Here is a 19,400-nt window from a genome sequence, read left to right on the forward strand (position 1 = left end):
TGTTCAACCCCCACAAGGTTTATATTTTGGCATGCAAGAACCTCCATATCCTGTCTCAAATTACCGGGATTTGTCACAGTATGATGGGAAAAGTCCCTGCGCTGATTCTTATCATTACTTTTCTTAAGCAATAATGGTAACAATAATAATGTTACGGGCCTGACTAATAAAAACTGATTTACAGCCAGTTTCCGTTCTTCCAGGCATTTTTATTCATTATTCCTAAGTGCTGAGCTACATAGTTTGAACTGTGTGGTTTCCATTGGCTTTGATGAACAATGATAACAAACAAAGAAACCAGTGTAGCTGAATGACAAATGGGATGTTTAAAATAAATATAGTAATATCTTGTGGAGAAATTAATATCACACAGAAATTTCTGAATTGTGAAACTTTGCTTTTAGATACTGGATGCCATTAAATGATGGTACAGCACCTCTATATTCTGTTCTTTGCCCTGCCTGACCACCATGTCTTCACTGCTGTAGACTCCACTCTTTTCCACCCACAGCTCTGACTTCTCAACAGTCAGACGCAGCTGATCCAGGTCGGTCTTAATCTGCTTGTAGTTTTCTACATCCTGCTCTGACACCAGCAGCTGGACCTGGAAAAAGCACATGACACATACACACTCAGGATGAGAAATAAAGCAGTCATAGTGATACTAAAAGAACAAATATGCGTAAAAGCAAATCTCTGCCAAGAAGTCTCATTGCAACACTATGGAAAGTCAGCTCGCTGTTAAAATGGGAGCTTGTGCAGCGCTACATTCCAGCTGAGGAAGCTCGTAGTGAGACACTTTACAACAGCTGTTGCTTGGCCCTTTGGAGAGCCCTAATCCAAACTGATTACATCAACCATTACCAAAATGACTTAAGTTAGGAAGTGACTAATGCCACGCTCTGTCAGCTCACTAAGCATCAAATGCTCAAGTGTAACTGCTGTGTCGTTACCTGTTTGAAGGCCTGCAGCACCTCAGCTCTCTGGCTGAAGTGTTTGAAGATGAGCTGCAGCGAGCCAGACACCAGTGGGGGGTAATCCTGCATTATGAGATGGATCAGAACCCTCAAAAACGTTCGGCCACCCTCATCGTCTAGCTCCACTGCACTTAACTCCGAGCTGAAATCACACATAAGCAGTCAGTTAAATCCTCACGCACCTATGCACAATAATGCTCTGACTATAGTTTTAAGCAGGTACAGTGATCTCCATAGAGATAAAGGAGCCAGATTATTCAAACAAAACAGATGTATATCTTTTAAGTTCTTCTGTGTGAATATTTTGAGAGTGAATTAAAACACAGATAGTCAGTAAATAAGTACAACTTCACCTACCCCCCTGCAAACATGCTCTCTGCTTTATTTGCAATTACATCTATGTCCGGTTCAGAGGCTGTAGACAAAATAAAGTGAACAACAGGTAATTTGGGTATGGCAGAATGCAATGGTAAACACCTAAAAACAACAAAATAAATCTCCAGTATTTGCATTAAGACAGAATGATGTCTCACGTGTAAATACGGGTATATCAGCCACTGAGACAGAGTTGTCAGTTATGCTCTTGTCCCCAAACTCTTTCTTATAGATGGACAACAAATATGTGATTCTGTAATCCAACCGCACACTCAGGATGAACTGAGAGGGAAGAAAAAGAGGGCAGAAAAACAAAATCAAGCAGGTGAAATTGCACCATCCAGAACTCACACCATGCACATTTCAGTTGGCAACGCTTACTTGCAGGATCTCTATGATCCTCAGTTTCGTGTCCATCACCATGACATCCTCGTTGTCTGGTAGGAAGTGTCCTTTCCCGTAGCGCAAGCAAGGAGACGTGTCAGGGAGGCTGTGTGGCACACCTCGACTCATCACCATCTGAGTCATCATTTCCCCGACACCGTGGATCGTACGCAGGACATTGTTGCCTAAAGGAAATCTCCATCAGTTAATTACTAACCACCTTTATCTTTGTGTGTCAAACCATTGAAAAAATCCAATTGTACTTTGATCTGCAGAGAGTAATCTTTACCCTCATGTCAACATGTTTTGAATACTGTAACTTCATGTTTGAGTTCCACTGACACTTATCTGGTCCAAAACACTTTACCCAAATTATGCCCCCAAATTATGGGACTGTCTTTATCCCACCAAGCAAGTATCAAACTCCCTTAACTAAGATATAGCAGGATGTATTTTTTTTCTTATTGGCTTTTAACTTTTTAGCCAACTCACTTGCATTTAAGGTGCTGAATAAAAACTGTTAACCTGACCTCACTAATGCAATGAATAATGCATTTGCACAGTATAACAGCACTGACCAGCTTCTGGGCTCTTGTTGAGCTTGTTCATGAAAGTGAGCGGGTGCTGGACAATATCCAGGATGGCCAGCAGGGTGCGTGTGAGACGCAGAAGCTCACTAAAACTGTAGAAACCAAAGTAAACCAGATTACGAGCCAGATTCACCACCTGGAAGAGAAAAATTAAACAAGCAATTCATCATTAGAAAAAACGCAGAAAAAATAACCTAGTGAGTAATGAAAGCACTAGAGTCACACCTGAACAAAACTAAGAGTCTGCAGCAATATTAGCTGGGGCTGTAAGGCTGTACTTGCTAACATGTTCGTAATGACAATGCTTGAAACAATTTGATAAGAAGATTTTTGACTTTTTCACTCCAAATATTAACCTGCTGGTGGCACTAGAGACTAAATCAAGGAATCTCCAATGCCAAGAGGACAGGTCCTCTGGGCACCATGAATGTCTACACAAAACTTCATGGTTGAGACATTTAAGTCTGAACCAAAGTGGTAGACTAACGGACTAACTGACATTGCCATCCCTACATATATTTGGTTTATTTTACCTCTAGTGTGAGTTCATTCTTGTCTTTATCCCCAAATGGAAAAGACTGGCTGACCACATCTTTGAGGTATTCTTCTACAAACTCCATGGTGGGAGCAAACTTCCTCTTCATCTCCTCTCTTGAGGTATCAGTGGACTCATATTCAAACCTGCAGAAAAGCACAAAATCAATTTGCATGTGGCGTCTCGCATCATCCCGTACGCACCATCACACACATAATCGCACACATAGACGCTCACTCATGGATGTTGATCTTAGAGGGGATCTCGGTCCAGAGACGGGCATAGCGCACAGGAACCACAGCCTCCTGTGGGTCGCGGTCCACATGCATATGTAGCATGAGGCGGCAGAAGGAGGCTCTCAGGTTGTAGGGCAGGCAGTCGTCGAACATGCAGCGTAGGATCAGATCCACAGGCAGTTGGCAGGAGATCTGATTGATAGCTAGGTACTGACGGTCCAGACACATTTTAGCGAACAGGTTCAGCTGGTACCTACAGAGGAGGAGGAGGAGGATATGGAGAGAGAGAGGAAAAGAATGTGAAGAATTTTTCTTTGCAGACATGGGAAGAAAAAAAGTTGAAATATTCACTCTTGCTTGCTTGTTTCAGCAATTTTTGTGTTACTGGGAAGAGGAGGTTTAGCACAAAGGAAAGAATGCCACAGACACCTGTAGTAGGTGATTATGTCTACATCCATCTTATGGTTGCCCTTAGCATCCTGGGCCAGGTGGCGGATCGATTTGCCATGAGGCTCCTTGTGGCTGTCAATCCAGTAGAGCCAAACTTCCTCCTCTTCCACCTCCTCCAGCAGCAGTGACGACTCCAACGTGGTCTCTGTGTTTGGAATAAGTCTAGGGGGAGGAAGGAGAGGGAGGGATACAGTGAGCAATCACTAGAAAAACTGCACACATTACACTCTGGTGTAAAACTCCTGCAAATTCACATTTCAAAACACACACACTGGAGTAAACAGCTCTCTGCGTGTATGTACATGTTTAAAAAAGAACGAGTGAAATATGACAGGATCAACTGGGATGTTTTAAGTATAGATACCACAGGGTGTGACTCACTTGGTCTGGATGAGGATATCTGCGTTGGTGGGGTTCAGCATAAATTTACAGATAAGCTCCTGCGTGACGGGGATGGCAGTCTTGTTGGACACACACAGATCAGAGAGATAATCCAGGAACCTGGATGAATAGCCCAGACATGATTCACCATGTTTAAAACATGTTTTACAAAGTTTCAGTACAAGAACAAATACCTGAACTGGCTGTACACATGGAGATTTGTGCATTACTGATATATGCAAGATTTGTCCCTCATTGTTGATGTTGTTTTGGAAAAGTTCTAATTCTTCATGTTGGAAGACAGATTTCTGTGGGTCTCTTACAGTTTGTAAATGTGGTGTATACAATAACAGCTACACCTCATTAAAAACTGATAATGGAGTAAATTACAAGACAACAAGATGTATTTGTTTTTTAATGAAATTATTCCCTTGGGCTGTCTAATGTTTGGGAGGAGCACATGTCTGACCTTGGCTCTCTGTTGCGCCTCAGCAGGCTGACGAAGGTCTCAATCTCTCGGGCTGTGATGTGTTTTTCCAGGAGCTTGCGGTTGTTGTGCAGCAGAGCTGTGATTGTGTCCTCAGCCAGAATCTCATAACCGATCTGAGACTGCATGATTGTGAACTTTTTGGCTATATATTCCTAAATGGCAGAAAAAACACATGGTCATAATCATCTCTTATGTAGTTGGTAGTGATGTAAAGTTGACAGAAAAAGTCACACAGAAGCTTGAATCTGTGGCAAATCACTGCATCTAGGTTATTTAACCAGGGAAAACCTGTTGAACAAGAAAATCCTTGGAAAAAACAGCAACCCTGATTTACATTCATGAAGTTACCCATAATTACACCTGACACTGTCTGTCACTCCCACAGCCTGTTAGCCACTGAGCAGCTCAACAGGAGCTTTTTGGAGTTAATCTACAACATCTGGTTATTTTCACCTGGGGTTAGGATTCTATCAATTAATCTGATGACTATTTATCAACTAATTAATAATTAAGCTTACAAAATGTCAAAAATAATGACAAGCACACTTAAAACTTATAATTATTGTGCAATTATGAGTGCCCTACCAGTAGTCAAAGTGCCACACAGCGATGACTTGCAACCATAGCTTGCAACAGTAGTAAAAGCACAGGTGGTAATAAGAACATTGGCTCTGATGGTGGTGGCGCTGGAATTTAGTTTTATTAACATTATTATTTACATTTATGTTTCTTGCTACTGTGACATGTTGCTTTTATTGATGTCACTATTAGCAGGCTAGACTGACAGTGAGTGACATTAGAACAAAAGCATGACATTAAAGCAACAAATGGATCTTGTAACAGAAGCGGAAATGTGTGTCAACTTCATGTCATAATCAAAGGTTTGTGTGAGGCGCACTAAAATGTAGGCAAACAGCACAAGAGTAAAGTCCTGAAGTCAGGAAAATGACCTATAGCAGATACACAAAATCTTGCTAACGTTGGCTAATATAAGTTAGCATCAGCCACAGTCGTACCTGATTTGACCTAAACACTGTAGCAGGAACACTAATGAGCGTAAATGCTGCATTGTATTGCTTTTTAATTAAGCTTTCTGTTTTAAATTAGTGAAAATGTGCTTTTTCTTCACTCACTTTCATTATTGAACTATTTTTCTATTGATCCATTAATCAATTAAAATGACTGTCGAGAACTAGTATGCTTAGGATGAGTGCATCACTACATCACCTGTTGTCCATGCATAGATTTTCCGGGACAGTCCAACAAAATTTATACATCAAAATTCTTCATTAATATAATTCAGACACGTGTAGAAGGTAGTGTAGCAGAAACATGCCTGGTTTTTGCGATAGTCCTGCTGGGAGTGTCGTATCACCCTGTAGCAGAGTCTCAGCATGTACTTGAAGTTAGCATAGCGCTGGTCTCCCAAATCCTCCAACTTCAGCATCGGACCGTCACCCTGATCTGTGAACGGAGCCTTCAGGATGCCAAAAATCTGGATGAACAGAGAACCAGGCCAGTCTGTGATTATTGCAAGGGTCAGTTTAACTAATGATAGTCTCATAGTCATGTGGTAATATTAAGATTTACTCTGGGCATCACTCTCATTCCTGGACTTTCATGTCACACTTCAGACCAATCTGCATTCTGTCCCAGAAAGGACAGAAAGGACAGACGGGGTGTTGTGAATGAGTGTGCTGACCTGGGCGAGGATGTTCTGTTCCCTCATGAGTTTCTGTCTCTCTCGGTTGGGTGTAGAGGTGACCACGGACAATACATCTTGGCCGTTGTTTGGTACCACACACACAAAGAAAACCAGGTCCTCCAGGAGCTTCGTCACAAACCTGAAATATATGTGTAGCAAAAAATAAAATATGAAATCATAAAATTTGCACCATCTTGTGTCACATGTGTCATCATGCTTGTGCCTGTACCTCCGCTCATTCTGAGCGATGTTGCCATATTGAAGCTTCCTCACGGTGGACTCCAGGACCTTGCTGGCATCATTGGCAAAGTCCAAGTCTCTGACCTCTGACAGGGGAACAGATACAATGGCAAAAGCCTCTTTGTCCTCTTTCGTGGGACAGGTACCAATCTATTGAGACAGTCAAATTATATTCCAAAGTAATGTATCTGTTGCTTTACATATGTGTGTGTATGCGTGAATGTGTAGGTGTGTATACCTTGAGCATGACCGGACGCTCCTCTTCTGCATCGATGGGGACATTGGTGCTGGTCACCCATGTGTTGGTGCACAGGTGCCTGAGCCTGACATAAGAGTTTCTGAGGAAAGATGAGGCCAGTCATTTAGACCACATAGGATTCTTAATTGATTAGTTAGTTGTTGTTTTTACTTTAGTGAGTCAATTAGCCTCATATTCAGTTTTAAATTTCGCCATGCTAGATATGACTCTCACTGAAATAACTCAGCATCTACTGGATGGATTTCCATGAAAACATGCACAGACATTCATGGTCCTCAGAGGATGAATCCGCCGAGGACTTCGGTGGTCCTTTGAATTTTCATTTGGAGCCACCATGAGGTTCTCTTTTCTGGTTTTCAGTGAAATATCTGGTCACCTATGAAATTGGGTACATCCATGGGTACTCCAATGACTTAGGTGATCCCCTTGCATGGTAAATTTAGCATTTAGCTCAAAGCATCTTTACTCCAAGTGCAGCCTCACAAAGGTGCTATTGGGTAGATTAGTGTTGTGATAAAATATGTTAAGTTATGTGTAAGTATTTGTCTAAATTTGAAATTTCTATTAGCTTCTATCTCAGTTTTGTCTCACTGGAAAGTTATCAAGTAACACATGTCAATGTCTTTCAGTGTAGATTGCTCCATTACAAACAGCAAAACACTTATTTGACAGAAATTTAGAAAAGCAGGTGGTTTTGTAGTCAAGTTACTTTATCTCACCCCAGTGGCAGATGTTATGACAACAACTGCTGTACTGTGCTGTGGGCTCTAGTGAAAAATGCCCCCTGTGAATACAACTACAGCAGATGTAACTTGTTATTAATCGTGTTGCCCCCATGTGAGTGACTGACCTGGGCACCAGACAGTCAGCCCGTTGCAGAGTGGTGGCATCCAGCTCAAACAGCGAGGCAATGTCATTCCCATGGGGAACAGACACAAGAGTGAAAGCAATTTTCTCTGCTGCTTGATGCTTCCTCTTGGAGAATACAGTATCAGTCTCATTCTGCAGCAGCCAGACACACACGCGCACCAGGATACACACACACACAAAAATGCATACAGAAAGGAAGTAGAAATTAGTAAAAAACAGAGTCTAAAAGCTTATTTTTCACTCTTTGCTAAAAAGCGATCAAGAAAATAAAAAGCAACCTAATTATTAGTATCATATATTGGTAAACAAGCAAATTCTCACATTTTTAAAGTTGCAACCAGCAAATATTTGATATATTACTAGATGATTACGAAGGATGGATTAACAGTTACAGCTTTTAATCAATTAACTGCCCGCTTACTGACTTACTGACCGAGGCACTAACAGCAGTTCTCTCCTCTTCATATGTAGCTACTCTCGCTCACTTACCTTCCAAGGCCACAACTTGAACTTCACTTACACGATTAACATTCCACAAACTGAACAATAGAATTTTGCCATATTCTGAAACTCAGCTTAATTTCAATAGATGAGGCATTTTTTATGGTAAGCATTGATGAGTCAGTATGCAACATTGTTATTATTGATATGTTGTGTGTCAGGTTGCCACGTCATGGCAGTAAATATTTATTAATGTGCCTAACTGCTGCTACAATCTATAATTATGGAGGGACGGATGTGAACCAAACTATGCTGTCACAGTGTCTCACACTAATGAGGGAGCCATGACTTCTATGTGTGGTGTATTATACACTGCAGTAAGTGGGCTGGTACAGTCTGCACTGTGCAGATGCAGCAGATAATGGCGAGGGTTAATTTCTCCCACTGTTCTCTGCATGTCAATGGGAAGCTCCCCAGAGCTGCCTCCACACCTCAGCTTCTCCATCCTCCCACTCCCCTCTCTTCCACCCCATGCCCCCCCCCCCCCCCCCCCCCCTCCGCTGGTGACTCACCCCACCAGCTTAGCACAGGCGAGTGGAGCAAAGCAGACAGCACGTCTGCCTCCCCTCCATCCCCTCTCGCAGGGCACCCCCACACCCAGACGTTATGTAAGGAGCCCCCTGTGTGTCTGAAATTCAGCATGTGCATGAGAAAGTGTGTGAGGGTGAGAGAGTTTGTGTGCATGTGTGCTTGCATCGCTAGAATACAAATGTGCAAGGTAGCTATGAGCTGAAGAAAAATATGTAGATATAGATGCAGTTAGACACAGTGTGTGTTTGCACGTGTGTGTGCGTGTGTGTGTGTGTGTGTGTGTGTGTGTGTGTGTGTGTGTGTGTGTGTGTGTGTGTGTGTGTGTGTGTGTGTGTGTGTAAGAGAAAAAGTGGTGGTATTGCATAACCAAAAGATAAGAAGACAGAGAAGGACCTAAACTTGGATAGCCAATGTGTATAACTGCTGAGATAACCGTTCTTTCTACTAAACACTCATATAATTGTCTCTCCTGTTCACAACTCATTCCTTCTTTCAGTCAAGTGCAATCTGATGCCCCAGACTGAGGTCATCCATATGTGACTTTGCAGCTCAATGTGGTTGTTTGAATGACTCACCTCTCCCTTAGACTCCACTGTGCTGTCTTTGAATTCAGGGTTGACCTGCAGAGAGACAGAGTGGTCAGTGGTCTCAGATCTAGAAAGCTCTGATGATAATTATGTCAGTATCGTCCCCATCACCTTATCCAAACTATTCAATGTGTGACACTGGCCATATCAATGGGAACACTGCCACCTACAGCACATCACATAAAATCCCCACTCAAATGTGCTTGTTCAGAAACTGAAGAGCTGTCTTACAAAAGTAGATAGATAAGTAGACTGCTGAAGAGTGAAACTCACCTCAGATGCAAGGTAATTCCCGGTTGCCAGGTGTTTAAAGCGGAAGAGACTGTTCCACTGACCGGCTCCACCTCTGCAGGGGTCATAGTGCACAACCTGCCATGTAGGCACAAAATAGCAAATGAGAGTTTAAAAAAAAACCTTTATCATGTTTTTCTGCCTCGTTCAAGTACAGTATGAGATTTTGATTTTACTTTGAAATTAGTGCAGAAAGCCATGTAACACTGTTCAAAGTTTTTAGTTTATGTCTGGATGGGTATTTCAACACCACACACACGTTTGTTTTTCTGGATTTGTTAAGCAGACAGAAATAGCTGATTTCTGTCAAATGATCATAAACAAAATGTAACAGGGATGCATGGCTTCATTTTCAAATACTTGATAAACCAACATCGGTTTAGCATGTTTTGGTGTAAGAATTAGTCAGAATCTGAGTCATCCTATATGCCAAGCACAACAGGAATTGGTGTTTGTCATTCTGGTGCAACAACATGTCAACAACTGATATGGTACCATAAGTACGTTCTGGCAGAAAAAGCAGAGTGACAACAGGAACTTGAATTTTGTGCAAGCAGATAAAGAGGAACATACAGTACAATAGACAGAGGATTACGAACAACTAAAAGGTCAAAGTGGCATGCAGTCGGATATTACAGAATGTACTGTAAAAGAGAAATCCTTTTTTTATGAGAAAACTGCTAATTTCTATGTGATCTTTATTTTGTTGATAAAAGCCTATCGGTTACTAAAGCAACAAAGCAATACGTCTTTAACTAACTAAATTCAATTATATTCTTAAAATTAAAAAATTGACATCAATTCCTGTTTGTGCTTTACCTCAATCTCCCAGAGAGCCTTGGAGCTGGTGGCGGAGGTGGCAGACTGTCGCAGCGTGGTTCTGAGGAAGACATGCTGCTGCTTCTTGTACTCGTCACTGGTCAGAAACTTCTCCTGCTCAGCATGAAACAGCCTCACCACGTCTCCCTGACAGAGGACATGTACAAACATTAGATCACTGCTAGATGATTGCATGCATTTCTGCTTAAAAAATGCTCTAAATAGATCAAACTGAAGGCAATAAAGCAACATACTCCCTTCAGCACATCTTCCCTGTAGTCGCTAAACTTCATGAACAAGGTGACCTTCCAGCTGGTGTTACAGTTAACAGCATTAACCTGCAGCGTGAACCAGAGAGAATACCACATGAAATCAGAATATTTATAACATGAGAACCACGTGATGTCTGCAGAAATCCTTTTAAAACCACTTTTTTGGTGATTTTAAACCAAAATTAAAATGATTACATGCTCATCTGTGGATCAAAGTCAGTATGTAATTTCTTCTTCTTTTTTTTTTTAAACATCAGATAAACTACAAACTAGATGTTTTTCAGAGTTATAGTTGGTAGGCTTTCATCTGAAAAGAAAAAAGAAAAAAAAAAAATATATATATATATATATATAATGAATGAACTAGTCCCACCTCTTTGCAGCCGAGATTGTCGAGTAGCTCGATGTTACTGGCATGAAGAGGCTGCCCTGCGTTCACTGGCATCAGTACCACCTTGTCTCCAACGACCACCTTGAACCAAATAAGAGACAGTCATATGCCAGCAGGAGATGCAGGTTGGTAAGCTTCCAGTAGTGTTCAAATGATAAAACAGAGAGTAAGAGTGTATCCATGCGAGGGGTTTGTCTAAAATCTGCAAACATCCCCTATTTATTTATTTTTTTAAAGAGGGTGCTATGTGCAACAGCAACAGGCTGAGCTTCACATGAGATGGTGGTAGAACTGTTCACGGCAAACAGGTTATGTGTACCATGGTGAGTGGACGTGAATGCAGCATACAGAGAGATGGTGACTGAAAAGTACACTACCTGTTACTGTATCATCATTTGCACAATTCATGCTCTCTAACCTGTTTTAATATAAATTATAGTAGACTAAATATTTAAATGTTAAGCAGCCACACACAAGCACACTGTGGCTTTAAAAATGGTACCACACTTACTCCAGTGCTGCACTAAAATACAATTCAAATACAAAGATGCAGTATCAGTGACATACAGTAGATAGAAATAGGAAGGCCGGTGCAACCATGCTTTTACATGATAATCTGTGTCTGACCTTATAATGCACAAATATCATGCACAATCAAGAGCAATACCTTTAACCATAGGATGCTGAAGCCAAAGGGGAAGGACAAAATCAGAAATGTTACTGGAACAGGACAAACAATGAACTGACAGTCTACAGGATGAAAAAGTTGGCTCTCACACCAAAAGACATCTGTTGTACTTGTAACAGAGAGGAACACCAGTGTCAAGTTGCTCTGAAGTATTTGTGTCTATAGAAAAAAAATGATGATGCCAAGCAGAAGGAAGCCTACATTATCTCCTTCGCTGCGGAGCTTCCAGAAGGGCTGAATGTAGAACCAGGAGCCCTCATTCCCGGCTGCGTCCAGAGAAACCCGCATGGCATTTTTTTCCAGCAAAGCAGGGAGACGCTTGTTAACCGTCAGGTATTTGTTACTCTTAATGTGCAGGAGCTGAGACAGAAGAATCAGGGTGTTTAGATAACACAGATCTAATAACACTGATTAGATTGCAGATCCAATTTTGGGGGAATAAGCAATTAAAGCAGATGGTGGTTAAAGGTTCACAATTTGGTGTAAAAAAACCACAGTCAGGTTCCTGTATGAACACTGAAATATGTTTTCTCACTGTAATCATTCCTCCTGGTTATACTTATTATATATATATTTAAAGATCCCTTCCTAATCCACTTTCAATGTAAGTGATGGAGGACAAAATACAGTCTTTGCTTTGTGCAAAACTGGATTCAAAAAGTTATCTGAGGCCGTCTAAATGACTCCAGACAAAACAAAAACAGTACATTTTGTGCTAAAAAGGCTGTAACTTGATTGTACTAACTTAGACTGCTGAATCCTCATTTACAACTCAAATAAACATTTTGAAAGCAGTTTTGCACAAAACAAGAACTATGGATTTTTTTTACCCATCACTTACATTGTAAGTGTATTGGCAAAGGACCTTTAAGCAGCCAGTATAAACAAGAGGAATGACTACAACAAGCAAACACCATTTTAATGTTAATTTGGACACATGAATATTGTTTTAAAACACACTTGAAAATGTGTGAGCTTGTCCTTTAATGCTTCCTTTTGGATTCAAATGAACTCATCTACAGTTTTATTCTACTGGACTCAATTTGAAGAAAAGTGTACTACAAAACACACTTCTTGATATCAGTTAACAAACAAGGGTTACATTTGATGGCAGTAACACAATCTTGGTAAACAGGCAAACAAAAACAAGGTTCTGGACTTAAGACAACACAATGTCACAAGTGTTTACTGAAGAGATGGGTTGTACCTGGATGACATTACTATATTTGACAAATTCCCCAAGGAGCTTCTTGTTCTCTGACTCGTTCTGCTTCTGCTCCAGTTCTGCTGCATGCTGAGTAATAAAACAAAGATTTGTTAAAGCTTCAGGATGCAAGTGAAAACTGGATTAAGATCATTCGCCGAGATTAAAAGGTTTTACCTGTAGCTTCTTGAACAAGTCTCCCTGTGTGTTGTTGTTTCCTTGTTTTCCCTGTTTTGCCTTCCAGAACTGCTTCTGGGCAGAGTATCTGTTCATGGGACAAACCTTGAAGAGGCAGTCTGGGGGGGGGGGGGGGGGGGAAGTTATTTAATGTGGTGTAGTGGCATTTTTTAGGTTAATGGTTTTTACCAGACAGGAACCTGTAGAGTCAGTTATACACATCAGAGCTTCTCTAAAACCACAGTGTTGTGTTGAATAACACTGGCTGCAAATGATCTGGTCAACCTTGAGTCTCTCTTTTTTTTCATGTTTATGCATGTGCGTTTCTGTGTGTGTGTGTAACCTCGAGCCAGTGTGACTCGTATAATCCCACACACCTCTGAACTTTTTTGGAGGGTTGGCCAGGTCTCCAGCATCAGGCTGGACCACACACCTGTCATCCACAAGCCTGCAGAAGAGAGCAAAAAATAATAATAATCAACATATATCTTATGTATATTATTGCTGTAGCTTATTTCAACCACTGCGCACATTCAGTGCAACTGATGCAAAGCTTCTACTAATCACTTGCTTTAAAAGTGAAGATTTACTCTGCACAAACCATAGTCTAACTATCATGATATAACAGACAGATTCAAACACACAAAGCAGTCTCAAACCAGTCATTTGAATACACGGTTCAAAACCACGCTTCAGATGACTGGCCGCCTGAGAGATGAAAAGCAGGGCTGGAGACACAAGAAAGAGTGACTACTCTGTTCATCATATCCATCTCCTTAGAGCCCTCCCAGTTATCTGGACCGATGCTCTGAGCAGTTCTGGACCGAGCTCATCTAATTTAACGGCGCTTTGATCTCTGCTTTCCAGCCCAGCAGGGGGAAGATCTGCTCAGCCTTGTGGTTTGTTCCGAGACAGATAAACCGGAATGAAATGACATCCGGGTTTCTTTGGCTTTCAAGTAGTGCAGCGGGACAATGGATGAATGGAAAAGAGACAGAACTAGACTTCAACATAGCGTATGTAAAATAACGTTTTCAGAGTGGACATTATAAAAAGGTAACTGAAGACTGAGCTTCAAGTCAACTGAAGGTTACTGAAGCATGCATTGGCTGCAGAAGGCAGATGCCATCAGAGGAAACTGTGTTGTTTATGTGCAGGGTTGATTAGAGGGAAAACGATGGCCGTCGTTCTCCTAACAATTGCCTTGCTTTTAACATTCTTATAATTTTTCTTTGTCACTTACTGTCCATTTTTACAAAGTAGAGATGTTTCATTGACAAGTTTAGGTTCATTGAAATTAACCTGTTAGACGTTTGACATTCTACACATTTGACTGAAGTTAAGGCGATGATTCTGATGATATAAACAGTGGCAAAACTGAGTCACTAGAACTGGCAGGAATACATTAATATCGCAAAAAAACATTCACTCGTTCAGCATTCACCTATATAGGCTAATTTACCACATTGATGAAAGATAATGTTAAAAACTGAATGTAACATGGTCTGTCTCATCATATAACAGATGTCTGCAGACATAAAATTTGTCCTCCCCGCTTAGATGGAGGTTTTCCAGAGAGGGTGTAAATTAAACCAGGAGTTGGTCTTAATCGAAAATATTTAATCCTGATTTTAGAAGTGTCTTTTCTTTCTTGAATATGGAGTGCTGAACTACTTCTATTTCAACCACCAATGTTAGTCATCATTGCACGGAACCCATTATTTGGTGGAATTGGAGTAAAAGCAGGAAAAATAATTAAAGGCAGAAAAAGGGATTCGTTTGTGAACAGAATACCTAAAACATTAAAGTGACCAGCAGCTCAGAGGGAAGGCATATAGGCTTTTCTGCTTGTGATTAAAACACAAGTATGAGCCTCAGCAGTGACGTTGTCTTCACTGCAATTTAAAAAATGCAAGACGCTGTTCTTATCAAAATGACTGAATTGGATGATCCTGTCAGCATGTATTTGTTAAGGAAGTGTGGTTCATTGCTCTTATTTTCAACAGGCCAAATAATTCCTTAATCTGAAGTTACACCTGCCTTGTAAATTTTATTTAAGACTTCATTTAGTCCTGGAGTAACTCTAATCCTCCTTCAGGAAACTGGTTCAGTCAACAGGACAAGACTCAAACTAACCAAACCATGTCCACATATTTGAGATAATCTGGTTTAATGCCTGTATGTAAAACCAGTTCTCTATGCAAGGGCAAGGGTCACAGTGTTTCAGGAAGTCTGATGTGTTGTTTAGGACACACATTGTTTCCTCACAGCTTTACAGTTGCCTAATGCTTTATACAAGGGAAAATTGTGCTTTAAACCTGCTAAAATACATTGTATGATACCCGCTATGAATTTCTATGCAAAAGACACCATATCATCCGACTCCCTTTATCCCATTTACACCAAAGGCCAAAGTGAACAAGCATATCCATTCATCCCATCCGCTGAGGAGAAATATAATGCAATGCACAATTCCTCCAATTCATATAAAAGCTGGCAGCTGAAGGGAGCCGAGCAATTTCCTATTTATGTTACTTTATCAGTGTCTATTCACAGGCTTTGTATTTCTCGAACTCTGTATCAAAGTCAGATCTAGATGAGACACAATAGAGCCCAACAGGAAGCATTATCAAGTGCAAAATAGTTAACAGGAAGGCTGTCTGGAAATGTCCAACAAGCTCATAAATAAGTAACTGCAAGTCCGCAAAGAGCCAGGCCCGCAGTTCAAACTGGGGGGCTTTGACGACGCCTGACACTCACAGCTTATCCAGTTTGCTCCGATAACCAAGTTAAACATGAACTAATGATAAATCTACCAGGCTGCACTCAGGCAAGCTAATTATAGCTCCTTGCTTGTGTTGAACGGACTGAGACAACAACACAGAAAAAACGTACAGCATATAATGCAGTACAGTTGTCTTTCTAAAACAAAGACAACTGAAGAATGACTCATCAGTTAAAGAAAAAATGAATGCGTGAAAGAGTAACTGCATGCTTCAACCTGCTGATAAAGTAGACCAGTAATCTAATTGAGTCATACATTTCCTCATTAAACGTATCCTGTTGTCATTTCACTTTTACAGAAGGTATACATCAATGGGAACATTTTCATTTCAATAAAACCGTAATAATGTATCCTTTATCTTTATCTTATTATGTGCAGTACTACAGGTCTGAAACATACTATGTAACACACAAAAATATCATTTATCTCCAAAATGAACCTTCCTGATAATGAAAACTGTGAGACAGCACAAAATCCAAGAGGTTAAGGGCACTAATGGCTCTGGATCACCCAAATGACATTACAAGAAATTAAAAAGGTCATTTGGCTTTGAGTGTTTGCCATGTAAGGTGTGTGAGGAATTCAAAGATTTAATGTTAGCTTAGGCAAACAGAGGCATTGTAGCCGAGGTTACATTGTGCTCACAGGGGTTTTGTCTCAGGGAGGTTCCTGCAGGCTCTTTGCTTTAGATACTCTCTCTCTGGACCTCAGTAAGCTCTGGCATGGCACGCCCCTTGATAAAATACTCAGTGCTCCTGTCAAACTACATGAGTTATTGAATTGTTGCTAAGAACTTTGCTGCTTTGCTTCACAACAACAGGAGGTGTGAACAATTGCTGCTGTGCACTTCTGGATTTTGACTTTCACAGCCAGTTTGCTGCTGCTGCTGCTTACATTTGCATTGGCACAGGCCTTATCCAGTTATAGCAGCTTTTTCAGTAAAAAGGCATGTTGACTGTATGCACTCCTGCAGATAGTGAGTCGGTGAGTGTCGCTGTGTACAACCAGGTTGTAAGTCAAGGTAGAGACATATTTCAGCTGCCTTTTACTTTTATCCTTCACAGCAGAAGGTATTGCAGGGGAGACTTTAACATGAGAATGTACCAGTTGTTGGACGAACTAAAGAAAGAAAAAGTAAAGATAGTGAGAGTGAGAGGATGTGGGTGGGGCAGACTCATTCCTAAGGGGCCAGTCGATCTCTCCACGCTCGTTCTGCAGGCTCAGAGGCCAGAGTGCACCCGGAACCACCGAGGCGTTTCACCTCGTAGTGAGGAGGAACTGCAGCCAAACAAACTGATCGTGGCATTTTTTGTACTGCCATGTGGAAAATGACCAAATGCAAAGCTGTTTCCATCACACCTACACAAGACACTGAATATGTTTATTACCTTAGTGCTACTGTTGTTTTATTGCTCATCTCTGCCTTTCCTTATGTCACTGCTTATGTCTGTCTTCTACTACGTTATGGCAAAGCTCTTCTGTAATTCAAGCTGTTCTGTTATCTTGTTCTTGCTTTGCTGAACCATAACTTGCTCTGCTTGTACTGCTGCACATGTCTGAGTTCTGCTTTTATTGTAACTGACATTACGTTTATTGTTTTAAACTGTTTCTTGATTTTAGGCAGCCAACTTCTCACCTGGTGACTGTGGATGAAAACTACACTCCTGGCTAATTTGGGACATTTACAGTGGTGTTTATTAATATTGACAGTCCTTGAGAAATAAACTGAATAAATAAATATATAAATGAAGTCATTCAACAACTGACTGTTTGACTGTAGGAGCTATGACACAGAAAAGATAAATTACTCATATTTAACACACACAGTTAAAATATATACATAAATAGTGATGCTTTTCACCATCTTATGGCCCCTCAGATTCTTTTTATGACTGATTGTAGGGGTCCTGACTCCCCAAACCTAAGACCTGAGGTCCAACTCTCTCCCAAATCGAATGTGGCTCAGATTGTATCAAAACGTAAACTATTTTTATTTCCAATTTAACACTTTTTAAATTGCATTTGTCTCTTTATATTTATTGTTTTGCTTTTACATTCTGTGTTGATGCCTTTTACGTTTCACGTAAAGCACTTTGATTTGCCTTGTTGAAATGTGCTATACAAATAAACTCGCCTTGCCTAAATGATATTATACACTAAGGGAAACCATAAGGACACTTCAAAATGTGTGTTCACAAGGTTAAATCATTTGCTCATATAAATACTAAAACTCCTTACAAGATGATCAGATGAGACATTTGAGGTCACTAACCTCACATATAGATAAAATCCAAATGTCTGCACATATCTTGTTGGATATGCGCCAAATAACTTAGAAACCTCCTGCTGTACGTGAGAAGGATTGAGCAGCAGGAGTGACAGGCTAATAAATCATAAACTGTCTCAACAACTTGAAATGAATGAAGCACGAGTTACACCTCACTCTTCCCTCATTTGTGCTGATGCCCTCCTGACACCTCCTCATGTAGACCTGTGGGTCCACGGACCTTACTTTGGGGGACAAAAAATGATCTGATTGTTACCATTTCCAATTGTCTACCTGGGTAACAAGCTGTTTTACATTCCTGTTACATTTGCGTAAACGTGCACGAATTTCCTGAGAAGCAACACTTTGCGCGCTGGCAGGCCGCAGGTCGCGCGTTAAATTCAGATTTGAGCAGTTCGCAGTGACCGTATAGAGATGAAGAGGGGGGACAACTCGTGTCATGTGTGAAGTGAAAGTGATTAAGATTGTGCATCTGAGAGGATTAATCCATATTGACTCCCCAGTGAGTAGAAAATGAGAAGCAGACAGGAGGAACATACCCCAAAGTACTGATGAAGCCATTCACCGAGCCTTCCGCGTACAGAGACACAATGTCTCCAATGTGAAGAAAACTGGATCTGTGCTCTGACATTTTTTTGTTACTGAAGAGTTGCTAAAAATGCGTCCTGGATTTCCATTTAAACAACTGGTACTCCTGTTCGGGTGAAGTAAATCCACACGTTACATCGCTTCCAGTTCAGCAGCAGTCTTCATTCTTCCACCTCTACATTTAAGCCAGTCGATTCAGAAAAAGCGAAAGCGCAACAAAACAGCGAACTGCAGGCGATTTTTCTGTGTTTTTAGACTTATTCAACTTCTTCCTGTATGTCACACAGACCCGAAGAGGGCTCTTCTTCACATCCACTTCAGGGGGAGGAGACTCCTGCTGTCAGGGCTGTGAGCAAATTCCGTTCAGAGACATGTTTTCATTCAGAGCAGGCCTTCAGAAAAAGTACTCATTCATTTAAATGACTTACTTAAGAGTTTTAAAGTAAAATATACACCACGATAAACCCATATTTGTAGTGGTAGTAAGTTTATAAAGTAGACATGCTGATAGATATCAAAATATATAAAAACGTCTGCTCAATAGACTACAACATATGCAGCCTACTTGCATTTATTGGATTGAAACATGCATAAATTAAAAATAAATATGGCTTGTTTATTGTTGTTTCAAACTTAAGCTATTTTTATGAATGTGTAGATGGAGTGATGGATAGATAGTGAAATGAGTGATTGTAAATGTAGACAAAATATACAATATAACCAAGAAACTGTGAATTAATCTTATATTTTGTTCCATAATATTCCTGCTCCTTTTCACAGCATCAGG

The 19,400-nt window shown here is 40.7% G+C and overlaps 1 protein-coding gene across 1 annotated transcript in view; it reads right to left on the reverse strand.

Annotated features, from left to right (window-relative positions):
- itpr2 (inositol 1,4,5-trisphosphate receptor, type 2) overlaps nt 1-18,902 on the reverse strand; it is a 54,822-nt gene extending 35,920 nt beyond the window's left edge. Inside the window, exons 1-26 of the mRNA XM_062420030.1 lie at nt 18,565-18,902; nt 13,331-13,401; nt 12,954-13,072; nt 12,780-12,866; nt 11,774-11,932; nt 10,867-10,965; nt 10,476-10,559; nt 10,222-10,368; nt 9,385-9,480; nt 9,100-9,144; nt 7,473-7,624; nt 6,602-6,701; nt 6,353-6,513; nt 6,121-6,262; nt 5,755-5,913; nt 4,398-4,570; nt 3,929-4,048; nt 3,527-3,709; nt 3,099-3,350; nt 2,860-3,007; nt 2,315-2,462; nt 1,734-1,921; nt 1,511-1,634; nt 1,335-1,392; nt 954-1,119; nt 437-604 (exon numbers count right to left, since the gene is read on the reverse strand). Coding sequence (XP_062276014.1) covers nt 437-604; nt 954-1,119; nt 1,335-1,392; nt 1,511-1,634; nt 1,734-1,921; nt 2,315-2,462; nt 2,860-3,007; nt 3,099-3,350; nt 3,527-3,709; nt 3,929-4,048; nt 4,398-4,570; nt 5,755-5,913; nt 6,121-6,262; nt 6,353-6,513; nt 6,602-6,701; nt 7,473-7,624; nt 9,100-9,144; nt 9,385-9,480; nt 10,222-10,368; nt 10,476-10,559; nt 10,867-10,965; nt 11,774-11,932; nt 12,780-12,866; nt 12,954-13,072; nt 13,331-13,401; nt 18,565-18,656 — 3,441 coding nt within the window. The 5' untranslated portion in view covers nt 18,657-18,902. The remainder of the gene's footprint in view (nt 1-436; nt 605-953; nt 1,120-1,334; nt 1,393-1,510; nt 1,635-1,733; nt 1,922-2,314; nt 2,463-2,859; nt 3,008-3,098; nt 3,351-3,526; nt 3,710-3,928; nt 4,049-4,397; nt 4,571-5,754; nt 5,914-6,120; nt 6,263-6,352; nt 6,514-6,601; nt 6,702-7,472; nt 7,625-9,099; nt 9,145-9,384; nt 9,481-10,221; nt 10,369-10,475; nt 10,560-10,866; nt 10,966-11,773; nt 11,933-12,779; nt 12,867-12,953; nt 13,073-13,330; nt 13,402-18,564) is intronic.
- Nucleotides 18,903-19,400: the final 498 nt, after the last annotated feature.

This window comes from Scomber scombrus, chromosome 6 (assembly GCF_963691925.1).
Source record: "Scomber scombrus chromosome 6, fScoSco1.1, whole genome shotgun sequence".
Lineage (NCBI taxonomy): Eukaryota > Metazoa > Chordata > Actinopteri > Scombriformes > Scombridae > Scomber > Scomber scombrus.